Here is a 17,261-nt window from a genome sequence, read left to right as displayed (position 1 = left end):
TAATTCAAAATTACTTAAAAATAAAATATATTCTTCTTGTTTTGTTTCATGAAAAAAATATTGTTTATTATCATTAAAATTATACAGTTTAGTATAATTCAAAATTACTTAAAAATAAAATCCATTATCATAACCCCAATAATGTTCTAAAATAAAAACTATAACAAATGTTATGTCTTTAATTGTAATGTTCAAATATTTAAAGAGATGGAGTAAACACGATAAGCACTACGAACACTCTACTACTGGTGCAAACTGCATATAAACAACGGTGGAACTGTGAGACGGACAGTGCCACATTACGCTAATAGCTCACATCTCACTATGATGTGCATATGCTTGCAAGCGTAGCAATATGACACTGTGGTAAACACAGTGCTGCTAGTGTCCTTTACCCTCCTAAGTGCTACAAGATGGATTTTTATTATTTTTTATACAAAATTAAAGAATTGTATAGGATTGTTGATGATAAAATTAAATATTACAAGCAAATATAAATAAATAATAAATATATTTATATATTGAGAAAAATTGGGGGTACTGCAGTGCCTATGCACGAGCCGCCCCTGCTCATAAGTGATAAGCATCAGTGATAAGATACATATACTTAATCCCTCATTAGGAGGGCTCAATGCCCCCTTAAAAGGGATGGGGAGAAAGAAGGGGGGGGAAAGCATATGAATAAATAAATAAATTAATTAATATGGAAGGTGGTCTCTTGTTCTCTCTCTGTCTTCCCATTCTGTGGAGGGGGGCAGGAAGTATAATAAGAAGCTATCCCTGAAACCTATATAAGGAGGTTGTGAAAAGAGGAGTGATGAGCAGGTTTTTGTATAGAACTATTAAGTGCATATATCGTCTGAGTTTGGCAAGTGCAGAAACAGTGAATGAGTTTAAGGCATAATTTAATGAGCTTGGTGTATAATGCTAGGATTAATCACCCATGATAAGTGGTCATCATCAAATCCCCTTCACATCTTTATTCTTAGCTTTATATATGTATATATATATGTGTGTGTGTGTGTGTGTGTGTATATATATATATATATATAACATTTTACAATATAAATTGGAATAAAATGTTGAATATTTTAAACATTATAAACCTATAAAACAAGTAAAATAAATGTTTAAGTGTTTAGATGATTGGGAGCTTATTGAATAAATTGTATAATAAGACAGATATTATCACATCATTCTGCTATGAAGTCGGATTCTTTGTGGAGAAGTGTTCACACACACGTGCTCACACTCAGAGGAAATACTTATCAGGCCATCACCATTTTGTTTCTTCCTTGAGCACATTTAAACTTAGAAATTGAATCAAATTTATCAGCAACTGAACAGATACACAAATTTCAGATAAAATTGCTACAGAAAAGGTCATGAGTGTCATTTGTCATTGATGTCATATAGTTTTCGAGATGATGCAGGGAAAAAGATATCAGGAAAGCATAGCCTGTGCATTTACCATCATAAATGAAGTATGTTGTTTTCTGAGAGAGAGAGAGACATGAATGATAAATGACTTTTTCAGTAGCAAATTAGTCTGAAAAGAATTTTACTACTCAGAAAAATTGATGTAGTTCGTTAAAAAAAATCAATAAATTTCTCAAAGCTTGTATATTATTATTATTATGTGACACCTCCAGGGAGTCCAAAGACTCATCGAGGGAGAGTGTGCAAACAGCATCGAAAGATTGATCCCTTCCAACTACTAACCGCGCTCAAACTTGCTTAACTTTTTACGAGCCATTAGTAGCAGAGGCTCTACCAATCGACCAACCTTTGCTGGCAATATAGCAATCTCCTCTTTTCCATAACATGTACTCTTAAAATATTTCATTGTATCTGTGTCTTTTTGATCCTTTTTCTCTTTGCTTAATTTGATGTTTACTATAGCATTTATAATGAGTAATTAAATCTATTCAATAATAATTTTTATTTATAGGTGATATGCAAAACCACTGTTAATAGTGGTTACAAATGGCAGTACATACTCTATTACGTTCGCCATTAATGTTTACAAGAATGGCCACAGCTGCAGCTTCAACCCCTTTAGCAGGAAATGTTCGAAAACAGCCTAGTTCAGATATGGCAGCATTCCGTGAAGTATTTCGAAAGGCACGCCATATTGTGGCATTGACAGGTGCCGGAATAAGTGCAGAGAGTGGAGTTCCAACTTTTCGTGGAGCTGGAGGTTTATGGCGTAAATATAATGCCCAGGTGTGTGTTCTAACATTTTCATTACTATCTTTAAATACAAATTAAAAATATAGAAAGCTAATTTTCACAATCTTTTCCACACCATGATTACTGGATAATCATTCACTTGAAATTACAAGGTTCTAATTTCATTGTAAAGTTTCATCCTTGAAGTTTGAATGTTTTGTCCTTCTCTTTTACTACCTGTGAGTATAAAGGGAGGGATAAACATGTTTTATTATAAACTGATTCTCTTCAAGAATACAGTTGTTTTCATCTGTTTACATAGGATGTGTTACTAAAAATGTACAGAAATTAAAAAGATGTAAATAGTTAATTGTCCATAAGAGAATAGGAACAACTGGAAGTTATATGCACAGTCCAAGTCAACTGAGAAGGCTATTGATTCATACCAAATTATTTTTCTTAGTTGATTTTACATTAAAGATGATTTTATTTCGAGCTTTCATAGTTTTATTAAATATAAGATAAAAACTAAAATGAAGTTTTATACATTCATTTTAGTCAAGCATTTTCACGACTTCATCTTAGTTGCTGGTTTATGCTCATAATTAGGTTTAATAGAATGAATACAGCACAGAGGAATAATTACACATGTTTAATCAGCCCTATATTTTGTCTGTCACAGAGACATCATTAGGGATACAATCTTAAAATTCTAAAAGTACACGAAACAAAATAAAATACAAAGAAAAAATTAGACTGGAAGCCTGAAGTCTAATGAAGGATGCCCTCTGTGGGTACCATTGACTAGCCTTACCTGTTGGCTGGGAGGTCTAAGAATGATCATTATCACCAGACCTCCATGGAGTCAAAAGACTCATTGTGGGAGGCACACACTGTTATATACAAAGCCCATCAAACTATGCTTTAAACTCATTCAATATATCTGCATTTACCACAGTGTCAGGCATTGTATTCCACTCACCAACCACTTTCCATGCAAAGAACCTGCTCCTTATGTTCCTGCTTGCACCCTCCTTATACAATTAGTTACCAAATCTTGGGGAGTTTAACACAACCATATTTATTTGGAAAAAATAAAAAAATCAGCTAACACCTTTTATTCCCATATAGGGAGTAGGTGAGGCCGTTTTAGCCCCGTCTAACTTTTGGAGACTGAGTGGGTAGTTCAATTCCACTAGTACCCAATCAGAGATAGCTGGCCCAAGGTTTTCACTGATTAAGCGGCATGCAGCGAAGAGGTAACTATGAGTGCTGCCATCTTGTGGTCCCTAACCTTAACACGATATATTTAATATCTGAAATAGTGTAGGTTCAACGTCGATTTTCTTGAGTTTCTGGGAGAGAAAAACCCGCTTGCCTTTGCCAGAGATTGACCAACTCGGGAACTGGTCAAAAAAAGGCTTATAAAAATTTCCTGTAGTCAGCGACTAGATTTGAAATCAAGTCTTCCTTTATGCAGTCAATTGCCGTGGTGTGCAGACGGCACATCTATTGAGCTACACAGGACTCCTTATTTATTTGGATTACATCGTTGTTTTTTTTTTTTTTCAAATCTCCTACTGCAGATTCTTAAAAAAAAATTTAAAAAAAAAATTCAAGTTTGTGTTTGTTGTGATGAAGCATGGAGCCTCCGTAGCTCAGTCAGTATAGACAAAGCCCTTTGGTCAGAAAGACCTGGGTTCGATTTCCGTCAGTGTCATGAGGAAATCGAACCTTTATCTGGTCTCTTTTGATGAAAGGTGAGTTAGCTGGTCTCATATGGAGGTAGGGGTTTTTTTCACCAGGAAACCGGGGTTTTTTGTTCCCCAGAACAAGTAAACTGGCTCCGTGAACACACATGGATTACAGTCATGAATACATCCCAGCCATATACCAGTCCTGAGCCCAGATAAAATTGGGGGTTTGGGGCAAGCAGTGGTGAACTACCCTGTAAAAATCTCACCAGGAATACTTTGTGGTCAATGCCTACAAATTCACCTATGATCGGAAACAACTGAAAGAGAAAACCTGTCAATCAGTGGTGAAGCATAGTAGTTTTTCCATTTGATTCTGTGCAGTGTATCCAAGCAAGACCTGATTGACCGTAGTCATGGCAGCGAAGGTATTGTTCCTCACATCCCTCTCAGTGGTTACAGTAATGCTATTACCATTCACTATATTCAGGACACTTTAGAAAAAATAGCCAGAACTTTAAAGAAATATAATTTGTGCTGCCTTCAAACCTCACCTGAAGCTGACTACTTTTATCTGCTCTCCTAAGGATCCATTCTTCCCCCCCCTCACTATTTCAGGTATCTACGAGATTCCTTGTTCTTGCAGCTTATCATATTATGGTCAAACTTGGAGATCTGCCAACATTTGCTTTGAACACAAGAAACACATCTGCCACCTTAACTCTGATCAGTTATGCCTAACTGATCATCTCTTTGGATACCTTACACAGAATCAAATGGATAAAACTACTCATAGCAACAAATACAAAGTTGACTTTTTAAGAATCAGCAGCAGATTTAAAAACGAACCTAATCTATATAAATATGGTTATTTCCAGATGATAAAGATGTCAGCTACATATCTCCATCGAGTTGAAAGCTTTTTGTTGACAGATGTGAGGAAATGTTTTTCAGAGTTTCCCATGAATAAGTTGGCACATGGAGGAGATAGAGGGCTTCGCATTGCATGGCCGGGTAGCTACTTTTAAAATTTCCCTTTCTATCTGAAATACTTGGAGTGGAGACAATGCCTTCAAAGTTGAGAGGTGGCAGGAGCATACAGATCGTCTGTATGTTCCATGACTTCAACCACTGGAACATCAATGAACAAAGATACAATATCTAGACTAGTAGAATATTGGATGGCAAGATTAAAATTTCCCATTATTTTTGTATAAAGTGTTGCAAGTTCTTAATGAAGGAGTCCAATTTAGCAGCTGATTTTACAAATTTTGGGTAACAAAGCAGAGGTCTGGGTTGTATTCCCTCTTCCATGCTACAGCCTTAAAGGTTCCTTTGTCCTTTGCATCAAATATTAAGCTCAGATTGATTTGCTCAGCCCAGTTTGTCAGTGCTTCACCATTTCCATCATTATTATTGTAATTCCACAGGGTGTGATGGCTACTAAAATCCCCTATGTAAATAGTAGGATATGGAAATATGGGAATTACTTGAGGTGGCCATTCTACCAGAATGGCCACCTGAAGGCTTACAAATGTTAGCAACTGTGAGGTCTTCAATTTTCACTGTGATAGTGTGTATATTCTGATTAATATGTACTGATATTAAGTAGGCATTCTCTATATTATTGCATACATAAGTTGGACAGCCATGAGCTTGGTAATGTGTAGCTTCTAATGCACATATCCTTATTGTACCCTGCAATTCTTCTCTAGATTTCAATTGTTGTTCATTATCTGTGTGTGTCTCTTGAATGACAGTTATGTCTATATCATTTTCTCAAAGGATTTTTGAGAGATATTGACTTTTAGCAAAGCTGATTCCTTCAATGTTGAGTTGGCAAATCTGAAAATTGGCATCCAGCTTTCTTTTCTTGTAGTCCTGAAAAGAACTGTTTAGTGATTGTATAGTTTGTTATTTCATGTGTCTATAGCCAGGAGATCATTAAAATAGGTCTGGCTGGCAGTTGCTCTAGCTCATTTAGCATTACCCAGGGCGCACCATGTGGAGGCAAGCTAGAAATACACCCCTTCCATATAGAGACTAATAACGTCACATCAGTTGGTTTAGTATCCCATAATGCAATGCACATATCCTTACAGACATGTGTAATGCTATGCATTATGGGATGGGCCCAGGTCAGTTTCGACTTTTATTAAGATCTCATCAGTGGGAGCTAGACCCAGAAGTGATACCAAGGTTGAAGTAATCTGTCCATATACTAGTAGTCAAACACTATCATACCTTACTACTAAAATACTCTGGATTAGAGATATTCGACTACTTGTATATGGAAATATGACTTCTGCATTACTTCAACCTTGGTATCACTTCTGGGTCTGGTTCACACTGATGAGACCTCAATAAAAGTTGAAACCGGTCTGGGTAGTGGCCTTTCCCCATAATGCACAGCGTTATGCATTACATATTTGTAAGGATATGTGCATTGCATTATGGGATACTAAGGCAAGACTGGGAAACTTGTATGTAGAGACTGCCCATCAATATACAAGTAGCCCAGTCGTGAAGATATTTCGCATGCAATTACACTTGAATAAAGAATTAAACCAAGAATATAATTTCTTGGCATCTTTAATTTATAATATAACCAAGTGAAAAAAAACTTTCAACAAGAACTTGGCACTATCATTCCTCCACTTTTTTCCAAATCAATAAAAATACAAGTATCTATTTGCTGGTCACTATCCATATTACTGCCCATTCTATTTCATCCTCTCTATCTCTTTTTTTAAACAGTCCCTCACTATCTTTCCTGGATTACAACTGCCATTTCTCTCTCTCTCTCTCTCTCTCTCTCTGTTCCACCTTTACTTTCTTACCCACACATTACATTGATGTGCTCTAGGTTTTCCAATATTTCATTTATGGATGTGGGATTTATTTGTGTACTATGCACCTGATATTCCATTTCATTCCCAAAGGTATATTAATGAGGTTCAGTTCACATTTCTTTGTACACTCTTTCTAATAGAAAGTTTGATTTAGCATTTTATTTTAGTCTTATTTCAATAAATCCTATGTCTAGTAGATATGGCATGACTAGCAAAACCCAGTTTATCAGTCATGGAAGATTTTTTTCTTCCATGACTGATAAACTGGGTAGAGACTGAATGTATTTAAACAAATTGACATGTGTTGATGAGACAGGGCATGGAAATGGCCTTGAAATAAGGCCAAAAATTCTGCTTTCATTAATTGAATTCCAGTGTAAGAGATATTGGTCTTGTCCATAAAACTACTGGAAAAGCCTGGGTTTGCATCCCATCTAGGATGCAGAATTTTTCAGTGGAATATGACTTTCTTGATGTCATATGGAAGTGGTAATGTTTATCATTCATTTCATCAAGCAAACCAGCCAGAAGCACACTGTTAATAGACATAATAAACTGTCTTTTGTAGCCTTAATAATAAAACCTATTTATGAGGACATATATCAGCAGTGCGGTATATGTCAAGATTTATCTTTTAAGAAAAGCAGCTCCAGACATTTACATTTCTAAGACCAAGTATTTCAACATTTGGATGATGCACTCAGGCAACTGCACACCATCTGATCAGAAAAAGAGTTGAGAGTGATTTGATGCTTCATTTTGTGGACTTCCAATGCTCTGTTAAAAAATAATGATACACTTTGTGCTGTTCGAATTGCTATTTCATCTTAACATCTCATCACATGGATTAAAGATGTAAAAGTAAGACTACAGTTTGTGTATGCTAATATAGTACTCAAAAATAAAACATTAGCTCATAGGTGCTTTAACTCAGTTTAATTATAATATGTATACAATTTTGCTTATGTATACTGAGTGGATATATACTCTCCAACTAGCAGACCATGAATTCAAATCTCATGAAAGTCTCGTGTGAAAATGGCAGTCATTTCAGTGTTAATAAATGTATGGTCATGCACTTTGCAGTGATTAGATATCCAATGTCGTATTATATTGGTGGGATTGTACTAGAAGAAACTGATCAGGCTAAAGGATCTTGGGGTGTTAGTAGACATGAAGTTGAATTTCAGGGTTTATATAGCAAACATTGTAAATACAACTCACAGAATAATTACAATGCTGAAACAAATTAACTTATCATTTCCTTGACATGTAAAAATAAGGAAGTTATTTTCTCTCTTTACAAGGGCTTGATAAGACCTCCCTTGGATTATTTCATGCAGATCTGGTCTCCTGGTTTCCATGATGATTGTGATGCAGTGAAGAGAGAGTACAAATGAGAGGTCAAAAATGATATCAAGATTGTGGAATACTGATTATGAAGACAGATTGAGAATTTGTAGGCTACAGACAATAGCAAACAGGAGAAAGGGGGAGGGGTGATTGAGACTTGCAAACTTCTGAAAGGGTTATACAGAATTTCAGTAGATGGAATTTTTATTTCATGGAGGATGGGGAAAGGACAAGAGGGCACCTTTGGAAGTTGAGGATGAATTCTGTCAAGAAAGAGTGGGTGGGCTAGGGATTAGATTTTTCTCTCATAGAGTAGTACGTGATTGGAATGGATTGCCATTGGATGTTGTGCTTGCAAGTAGCGTGAATGAATTCAAGAAGAGATATGACTACTGGTGTGAATAGTATGACCTCCTTCGATGAGTTCCTGACTCCCTGGAGGTCTCTCTTAATAATAATAAATAACATAAAATATATAATCAGCTCAAGAAAGGTTTTGTGAAGGGTTTCTCCTTTCACAAAGCTTTTTTGTCATTGTAATTTACTACTACTACTTATGATAGTGACAACCGAGTTAGATAAGGGAAATGGGCTATACCATGATTGCTAGACCTTTCAGAGGCCTAACCTCATGAGCCTTACTGCATAACTTGGAACAAATGGAATTGGATATGAAGCTCGTAACTTGGATAAGAGTAGGTGGCTGTACAGATATCAGAGGGTGGATAAGGAGAAAGTGAACAATGAGGATGTATCACAGAGCTTTGCACTTGAGATATTGTTCAATTTGTACATTAGTGATATTGGCAATGATTCATTATTATTAAGATATAATAATTTGAGGAAGAAAGCAGAAATTCCCCCCAAACAAACAAACAAGAATGTACTCAGTAACTTGTATACTGAATTTCCAGAGAAGCAAAATATCTGTATTAAATACAGAATATAATATAAACTGAAAGTAAGACAAAATACAGAAAAATTATGTATCATAATATAAAATCATTCCGTTATTATTATTACTATTGAACTGTGTGTTGTATTACTGCATTGTACTGTGAATTGTACGCACATCCCTCCCAATCCGTATATTTAGTTAGTTTAAAAAAAAATGTATAATTATATTTATAAATAATTAAGTACACCTCATTTTATACTGATCTCTTCGTACTGTACAGAAAACATGTCAAATCTCCAGGGAGTCAAGGGCTCATCAAGGGAGACCAAATACTATGCGCACCGGCTGTCATACTTATTCTTGAATTCATTCGCACTGCTTGCACACACTACATCCAATGGCAGTCCATTCCAATCACACACCACCCGAGAGAAAAATCTAGCCTTTGCCCCCTTCTTAGCAGCATTCATTCTCAGCTTCCAAGGATGCCCTCTTGTCCTATACCCATCCTTCATAAATTGAAATCCTGTATGACCCTTTCAGAAGTTTGTAAGTCTCAATCATATCACTCCTCTTTCTCCTGTTTGCAAATTCTCAGTCTGTCTTCATAATGAGAATTACACAATCTTGATATCATTTGAAACACCCTCCTTTGTACTCTCTCTCTCCACTATATAAGAATCACCAGGACACCAGACATGTGTACAATAGCCCAAGTGAGGTCTTATTAAGACCTTGTAAAGAGGCAAAATGACATCCTTATCTTTTACATGTGAAATTCGTTTCAGCATTGCAGTTATCTTTTGAGTTGTATTTGCAATCTTTGCTACATGGTCCCTGAACTTCAACTTCCTATCTACTAATACTCCAAGATCCCTAGTCTCATCAGTTTCTTCTAGCATAATCTCACTAATATAACACGACATTGGATATCTAATCACACCAAAGTGAGTGACTTTACATATGAGGGTTGTCTGAAAGGATCTCAGCCTAACAATGAAAAAACCAATTTATAATTTCAAAATTTATTTTTATTTTTCAACATAATCTTCCTTAAGACTAATACATTTATTCCAGTGATGCTCCAGCACCATTATCCCATCCCTGTAGTATTTTTCAGTAAGATCTGCAAAATATCCTAATGCAGCTGCAATCACCTCTTGATTCGAGGAAGAGTTTTAGTTTTGGGAAGAGATAGAAGTCAGAGGGAGCCAAATCTGGGGAATAGAGTGGATGTTCCAACAATTCATTGTGCAGATCCTTTAATTTTCCCATTGCCAAAACGCCTTTGTGGGCAGGTGCATTGTCCTGATGAAAGTAGAAAGTATTTTACCTTGGGTATAATAAATGTTAAAGATACCAAGCTATTTTAAACCTGGTTTTACTCCATTTCCCAAGTAAGCAAACAGACAAACAAGTCAAGTTTGCGCCTGCAAATGTTGCAAGTCTAGCTGACCCTGCACGTAGTGCAAGACCAAGGCAACTCATGGTAAAAGTAGAATAAGCTCTGATCACTAATCTTAATATTTACCCTTAATGCAAAGCACATCTCCTGGAGGAGATGTATGATTCTTTGTATTAAAGGCAAGGGGCCACTACCCAGACCGATTTCGACCTTTATTGAGGTCTCATCAGTGGGAGCCAGGCTAGAAATACCAAGATTTTAGTAATACAGAGCTTATAAGTATTTTACTAGAACAAGTTACCATAAGGTGTTTTAACCTTATTAAATATCAATTAAATATCAATATTAAATAAAAATCTCAGGAGGAGATATAAATCTCCTCCTGAGATTTTTATATTTATATACCTGAGAAATTTATATCTCCTCCTGATATTTTTATTTAATAAGGTTAAAACACCTATATAAATTTCTCAGGTATATAAATATAGAGATATAAATATAAAAATCTCAGGAGGAGATTTATATCTCCTGAGATTTTTATTTAATAAGGTTGAAACACCTTATGGTAATTTGTTCTGGTAAAATACTTATAAGCTCTGTATTACTAAAATCTTGGTATTTCTAGCCTGGCTCCCACTGATGAGACCTCAATAAAGGTCGAAACCGGTCTGGGTAGTGGCCCCTTGCCTTTAATACAAAGAATCATACATCTCCTCCAGGAGATGTGCTTTGCATTAAGGGTAAATATTAAGATTAGTGATCAGAGCTTATTCTACTTTTACCATGAGTTGCCTTGGTCTTGCACTACTTGTAGGGTCAGCTAGACTTGCAACATTTGCAGGTACAAACTTGACTTGTTTGTCTGTTTGCTTACTTGGGAAATGGAGTAAAACCAGATTTAAAATAGCTTGGTATCTTTAACATTTGTCCTGATGAAAGATGATTTTTTTCTTCTGCAAACCGGGTCTTTTCTCAAGAATTTTTTTGTCTAGTCTGGTTAAAATATCAGAACAATATTCCCCAGTTATTGTTTTACCCTTTGTAAGAAAATTAATAAACAAAATGCCTTTAGCATCCCAAAACACTGATGCCATGACCTTTCCTGCTGATGGAACCAACTTTGTCTTCTTTGGTGCCAAACGACTGGCTTCTGTCCACTGTTTTGACTGGTGTTTGGATTCTGGTGTGTAATGGTGAATCCAAATTCTCATCCAATAGTAATAAATCAATGCACAAAATCAGTTTTATTCTTGTTAAAACACTCCAAGTACTGTTCAGAGATTTTCATGCGAGTGCGTTTTTGATCTGCTGTGAGCAGGCATGCCACCCATCTTGTTCAAAGCTTTTTCATTTGCAATTCTTCATGCAAAATATATCCGTCACATTCTTTTGAAATGTCTATAGTCTCAGCAATTTCACGCACTTTGACTCGCCGTTCATCCAATACCATATCGTGCACTTGATCAATGATTTCTGTTACTGTTGCATTAGATGATCCACGTCCTTCACGTACAGTAGATCATCTTCATGGCTGGTACGGCCACATCTAAACTCGGCAGCCTTTTGACAATTTTGACACTAAGCATTTTGACAATTAAGAAATTTGACAATTTCTTAATTGTCAAAAACTAAGGAGAAGTGTACCCATAAATTTTTATGAACTTCGAATGAATTTTTTTTAATGTTAAACCTTCTTTTACAAAGAATTTTATAACCGCACGATACTCAATTTTATCCACTTCAAGGGATACAGACAACTTTTGCTTCAGACAGCTGTATAAAACAAACTACTTGATAGAATGACTTTCAATTTCACATGGATGCTTATGACAGATGTACCAACTTGGAAAAAAAAAAATCTTGCCAATAGTTTGCCATTTATGGTCGAGGCCGAGACCTTTTCACTACCATTGTACTGACATTGAACTGACATCCATTTTCCCATGCCCACAATTCCTATTCAAATCATTCTGCAAATTCTGCATATCAGCAGCATACCTGATTAACCTACCTATCTTTGCATCATCAGCAAATTGCTGTATGTCACTTGTCAAATCCTTCCCAATATCATTAATGTACAGATTGAATAACAGTTAACCAAGTATTGATCCTTGTATTACACCACTGTTTACCTTAAATCTTGCAGATGTGTATACTACTTTTTGATATCTGCATACTATATACTACTTTTTGATATCTGCCAGACAGCCATCCTCTTATTCACACAAATATTTTGTAATCTAAACCAATATTCTCCATTTTATGTAACAGTCTACCATGCTGTATTCTGTCAAAAACCTTAGCAAAATCCAAAAGTATCATGGTGTATCCATTCCCCTTGTCTAGTTCAATGGTAACATTGTTATAAATATGAGCAAGTTGCTAAAACATGACCTTTCCTTTGTAAACCCATGTTGCTCATTGCAAAATAGAGATTCACTGTCAACCCATTTCTGAATGTGAGCCTAACCAGTTTTTCCAAAATCTTCACCACCACTCCTGAGATACTAATTGGTTGATAGTTGGATAGATCAGTCTTCGCACCACCTGTGCAATGGAATTGCAATACATTCTTTCCATTCCTGTGGAATCTTCCCTGTTCTGAGACTCATATTAAACAGCCTGGTCAAAGGAATAGCCAGTTTAGCCTGAACACTTTTAGCACACGTATTGATATCCCGTCAGTCCTTATTGCTGAATTCTTATTTAGTTTGTGCAAAAGCTCTAATACCTCATCCTCATACACCTGAGTTTCTTAATTCAGTGAGTAACATAACAGTGAGCTCAGTGTCATGTATTCCAGGTTGATAGCTTTTAAAAATGGGCACTCATTAGTTGAACAACCTCTTTTGCATTTGTAAATCTCACGGCATCTGCGTTTAGAAGAGTTATTCTTTCATATTCATTCTTTCTTTTACTTGCAGCGTATCGATAGAATTCTTGTGGGTTGTGTTTAGCACAGAGAGCCAGTTTCTTTTCATACTCAGACTGCTTTCGGTACAACAGTTGTGACTATTCTAGTCTGCTGCTTATAATTTTTATAATACACATTATCTTTATGCATATGGTATTCCCTCCACATCCCTTTTCTTACAAATCTCTTGCTTAATAAGATTGCACATCCATTTGACTCCTACCATATTTATTCTTTGAACTCTTGGGACACATTCTGATATTACATCATTTAAGGATTGTTCAAATCCTTCCTATGCACTGTAGATATTCTTTCCATCAAGCAACTAATCTCATTCCACTGAACTCAGTATACTCTTTATTTGGGCATAATTTCCTGCTTTGTAGTTCAGCATGTAACCTTTTCTGAATGGAACTTTCATAAACCTAGTCACTTTCCAAGTGAGTACCACATGATCACTGTCACCAACCAGAGGCAGAATAGCTACATCTTTAACTGAAATGTCCTCTGACACTATAATCAAATCTAACACTCTTTGACTTTGAGTTCCTTTTGTCACATGCTGCATGAGGAAGTCTTACCACGAACAGCTCAATAAATGCATTTTCATTCTTCTCATGAGATTCTACATCTACCCAATCAATATTTGGATAATTAAAGTCTCCCATTATGTGATTACCCTTTTTGCACTTATCTTTTCTATTTAGTGATGCATTTCTTTATTAGCAACTGATCCACCAGGTCTGTAACAACACCCCCACTATGTAATTGATCTTGTTAGATTCCATCATCACAGATGGCTTCAAACTCACTGCCACGTGAAATACTGTTAGTAGTATCACAATTATAGGTCTCAACACTAACTGGATTCAAGTCATCCAATATCATTAGTAACACGCACCCCCCCCTCTCTATTCTTCCTAAAAATACTGTAACCGTTACACTCGATGCCAGTTATGTCTGATTGGCAGGTCTCACTAATGCCTACAATCTGAGGTCCCAACGACTAAGGCAACAAACTCTACCCCTTTGTTTCTGATACCCCTAGCATTCCTGTACAGATGTAATAATCTACCTGCATGACACAGTTGGATAACTTACAGATCTCTATTCTTCTCTAGTGTCTTATACATGTAAACATCTTCGCACATTTTGATGGGTCCGAACCAGATTAACAGAAAGTTGAAATCATTCTCTTCTCGTCAACATTTCCATGATAAAACCCATTCCCACCCTTAACACAGTTATATAGCATTGTTGCTTTCACACTCACATTCCCACCATTCCTCCCTTTATAATTTAGTTTCCCTGACTTTCTATGTTAGGTCTCGTACCAATTATTAGTTTTTCTAGAATCCTGATACCAAACACATTCAGGTGTAGGCATCGCTCTTATACAAATCTAATCTTTCCTCAAACTCGCTCCACATATCCAAAAACTTGCAACCATTCCTTCTGTATAGTCTACACATCAAATTGTTCGCCTTTCATAACCCTTCTTCTTAATTCATTTTTATCATATTGAGGTAAAATACTGACGATTTTCACTTTCTTGCCTCTTCCAACAACCTTTTCATGTCCTCTCTCATACTGAACTTATAGCTAGTTAAGTTGTTAGTACCTACTACAAATACGATCTTGTTTACATTTCTTTTCTGTTTTTTAATTGCTTCCTTTATATTCTTAATTTTTGCTCTGGGAAAACTCAAGGTTATAACTCGCTCATCAATCACATGTTTTATTATAGAGTCACCATACCAAATAACATCCTTCCTTTTACAAAGAAAATCACTTATCTGATTTCCGTTACTTCCTGACTTACCTGTTACCCTGCTTTGTTGTTTTTTATTTTGCTGCTTTTTATTTTCTTTTTCTCCCTATGTTCATTTAAACGCCTCTTGACTTTTTGTAATTCCCTAATCCTCTTTCTGATGATCTGCTTTAATTTTGCTAATTCATGCCATCATTTGTCAATGATATTAAACTGGGGAGAGTAATAGATAATAGGAAAACTGTAGAGATCCTGCAGAATGATCTGAGTAGACTTGTAGGTGGAGCGTTTGATATGAGAAAACTACAGGCTGCATATCACATAGATGGAACTGAAAGAAATTGGAGTAGGTGGATGTTTAGAGATAATGGCCAACAGGGTTTTCTTGGCACTTTTCAGAAACGGCAAAATATCTCCTAGCATTTGGTGCAAGAAACTGAAATAATGACTGGTTTGTGGCATACACTACTCCCTAGGATGTTATGAATCACGCTCAAGGATAAGGAAGTTACAATAAGTACCTGTGCAGTGCAATTTGAAATAACTGTGGACTTTTCACTCTTCATTTGGAAAAGACTTATATTCCTCCTGTCAAGACAAGAATCATTGTGTGCTTTTTCAGTTGATGATGAGTTAGTTGACCTCATATTAAGGTAGGAAGATTTTTTTTCATCTTGCATGCAAGTAAATTGGCAGAGGACACATGAAGTTAACAGACAAAAATACTGTTTAGTGGATAGTAGATAGTATGTTGTGTAGTAGAGTCTCCTCCTGCAAAGAGTCTTTGGAGATGTCACATAATAATTATACCTTTTTAGGAAGGTTTTGATATGCCTACATCTGTGCAAAGATTTGGTTGTTTTTCTGGGTTTCTTGGGAATGTGGAAGGGGTAGAATGGATTCAGGTGCAAGGAACCAAATTAGTGACTGGTTTCCTCCATAGGAAGATAGATTTGAGGGTTTTGATCAGTTACAAAGCTTAACTGACAGGCAAATAAGATTGTGATAGAAACATAAGTTAATGAGATATTATAGAGTAGATACCAAAGAAATTGCACAGTGTATGACTGGAGAGAGGATTGTCCCTGAAAATTGTGCAAGTGGACTAGATTTTTTGCTTGGTGATTTGAAATTGATTGGATTGGGTTGCTGGAGAGGTGGTCATGAGTCTATTGTCATGGATCAGCTTTCAGGACACTTTTAAGTATTGTGGCCTCCCATGATGAATCTTTCCCTCTATGGAGATTCCTATTATTAATAATAATAATTTTTCTACTTTTGCTATGTTGAATTAAACTGAACTTGTATACACAATTTTTATTGATTATGGATTTATTGCATCATGGAATTAAACTTGCCATGAATTATATTCTTGTTTTATCTTTTATCCAAGCATAAGCAAACAAGGTTTGCAATTGAAGTATCTCCATAACTAGGCTACTTATATATAGATACTGATAACTTCTCATCAATTGCTTTTAGTATCCCATAATGCAAAGCACATATCTTTCCAGATGTGTATAATAGTATGCATTATGGGAATATTACCAAGGCTGGTTTTGACCTTCATTAAGGTACTGTTGAGGTGCAGGGGTACTTCTCTCCAAAAACTCTGAGTGATCTCATTATGTGACTCAAAAGGCTCACTAAACTCATCACCTTGACTCGAATCACTATAGCACAGGATACTGAGCAGAACTGCTCTACTCACAAGGAGGCAAGCAAGTCCAAAGTCAAATATTAAATGTCATCAGTGGAAGCAGAACCCAGAAAAGATCCAAGATTGAATTAATGTTGAAATCATATATTTCTCATATACAAGTAACAAAAAGGTATGTCATTATTATTAAAATTCTCTGGATTTAGAGATACATATAGGAAGTTTTTTTCACTTGGTTGTAAATTAAATAAAATCATTCAAAGAAATTGTACTCTTATTTTATCCTTTATTTAAAGTCCGGAATGCATATCATTATATACACCCGAAAGGATGTGTACTTTGCATTATGGGATAATTAGGCATTTGGATCAAGGATAAAACAAGAATATAATTTTTTAGCAAGTTTAATTCTCAACCAGGTGAAAAAACTTTCTGCATTATGAAATATGCTTCAAGTACAGACTTTTGTTTGATCTCAGTTGATTGGCAAAGGATAAAAAAAAGAAGAAATAATTTCTTGTGAATATATAAACAGTTGTTTT

The 17,261-nt window shown here is 35.7% G+C and overlaps 1 protein-coding gene across 4 annotated transcripts in view; it reads left to right on the top strand.

Annotated features, from left to right (window-relative positions):
• The window catches only part of LOC150100874 (NAD-dependent protein deacylase sirtuin-5, mitochondrial-like), a 160,428-nt gene that overhangs the window by 15,149 nt on the left and 128,018 nt on the right, over positions 1-17,261 (top strand). For all 4 annotated transcript variants that reach the window (XM_090402093.1, XM_090402095.1, XM_090402094.1 and 1 more), the window contains exon 2: positions 1,952-2,226. In XM_090402093.1, the coding sequence (XP_090258219.1) occupies positions 1,987-2,226 (240 nt within the window). In that variant the 5' untranslated portion in view covers positions 1,952-1,986. The remainder of the gene's footprint in view (positions 1-1,951; positions 2,227-17,261) is intronic.

Source organism: Typopeltis vanoorti, chromosome 12 (genome assembly GCF_054136105.1).
Source record: "Typopeltis vanoorti isolate ZY-2024b chromosome 12, IOZ_Tvanoo_1.0, whole genome shotgun sequence".
Taxonomy (NCBI): Eukaryota; Metazoa; Arthropoda; class Arachnida; order Uropygi; family Thelyphonidae; genus Typopeltis; species Typopeltis vanoorti.
This window is presented reverse-complemented; position numbering and strand designations above follow the sequence as displayed.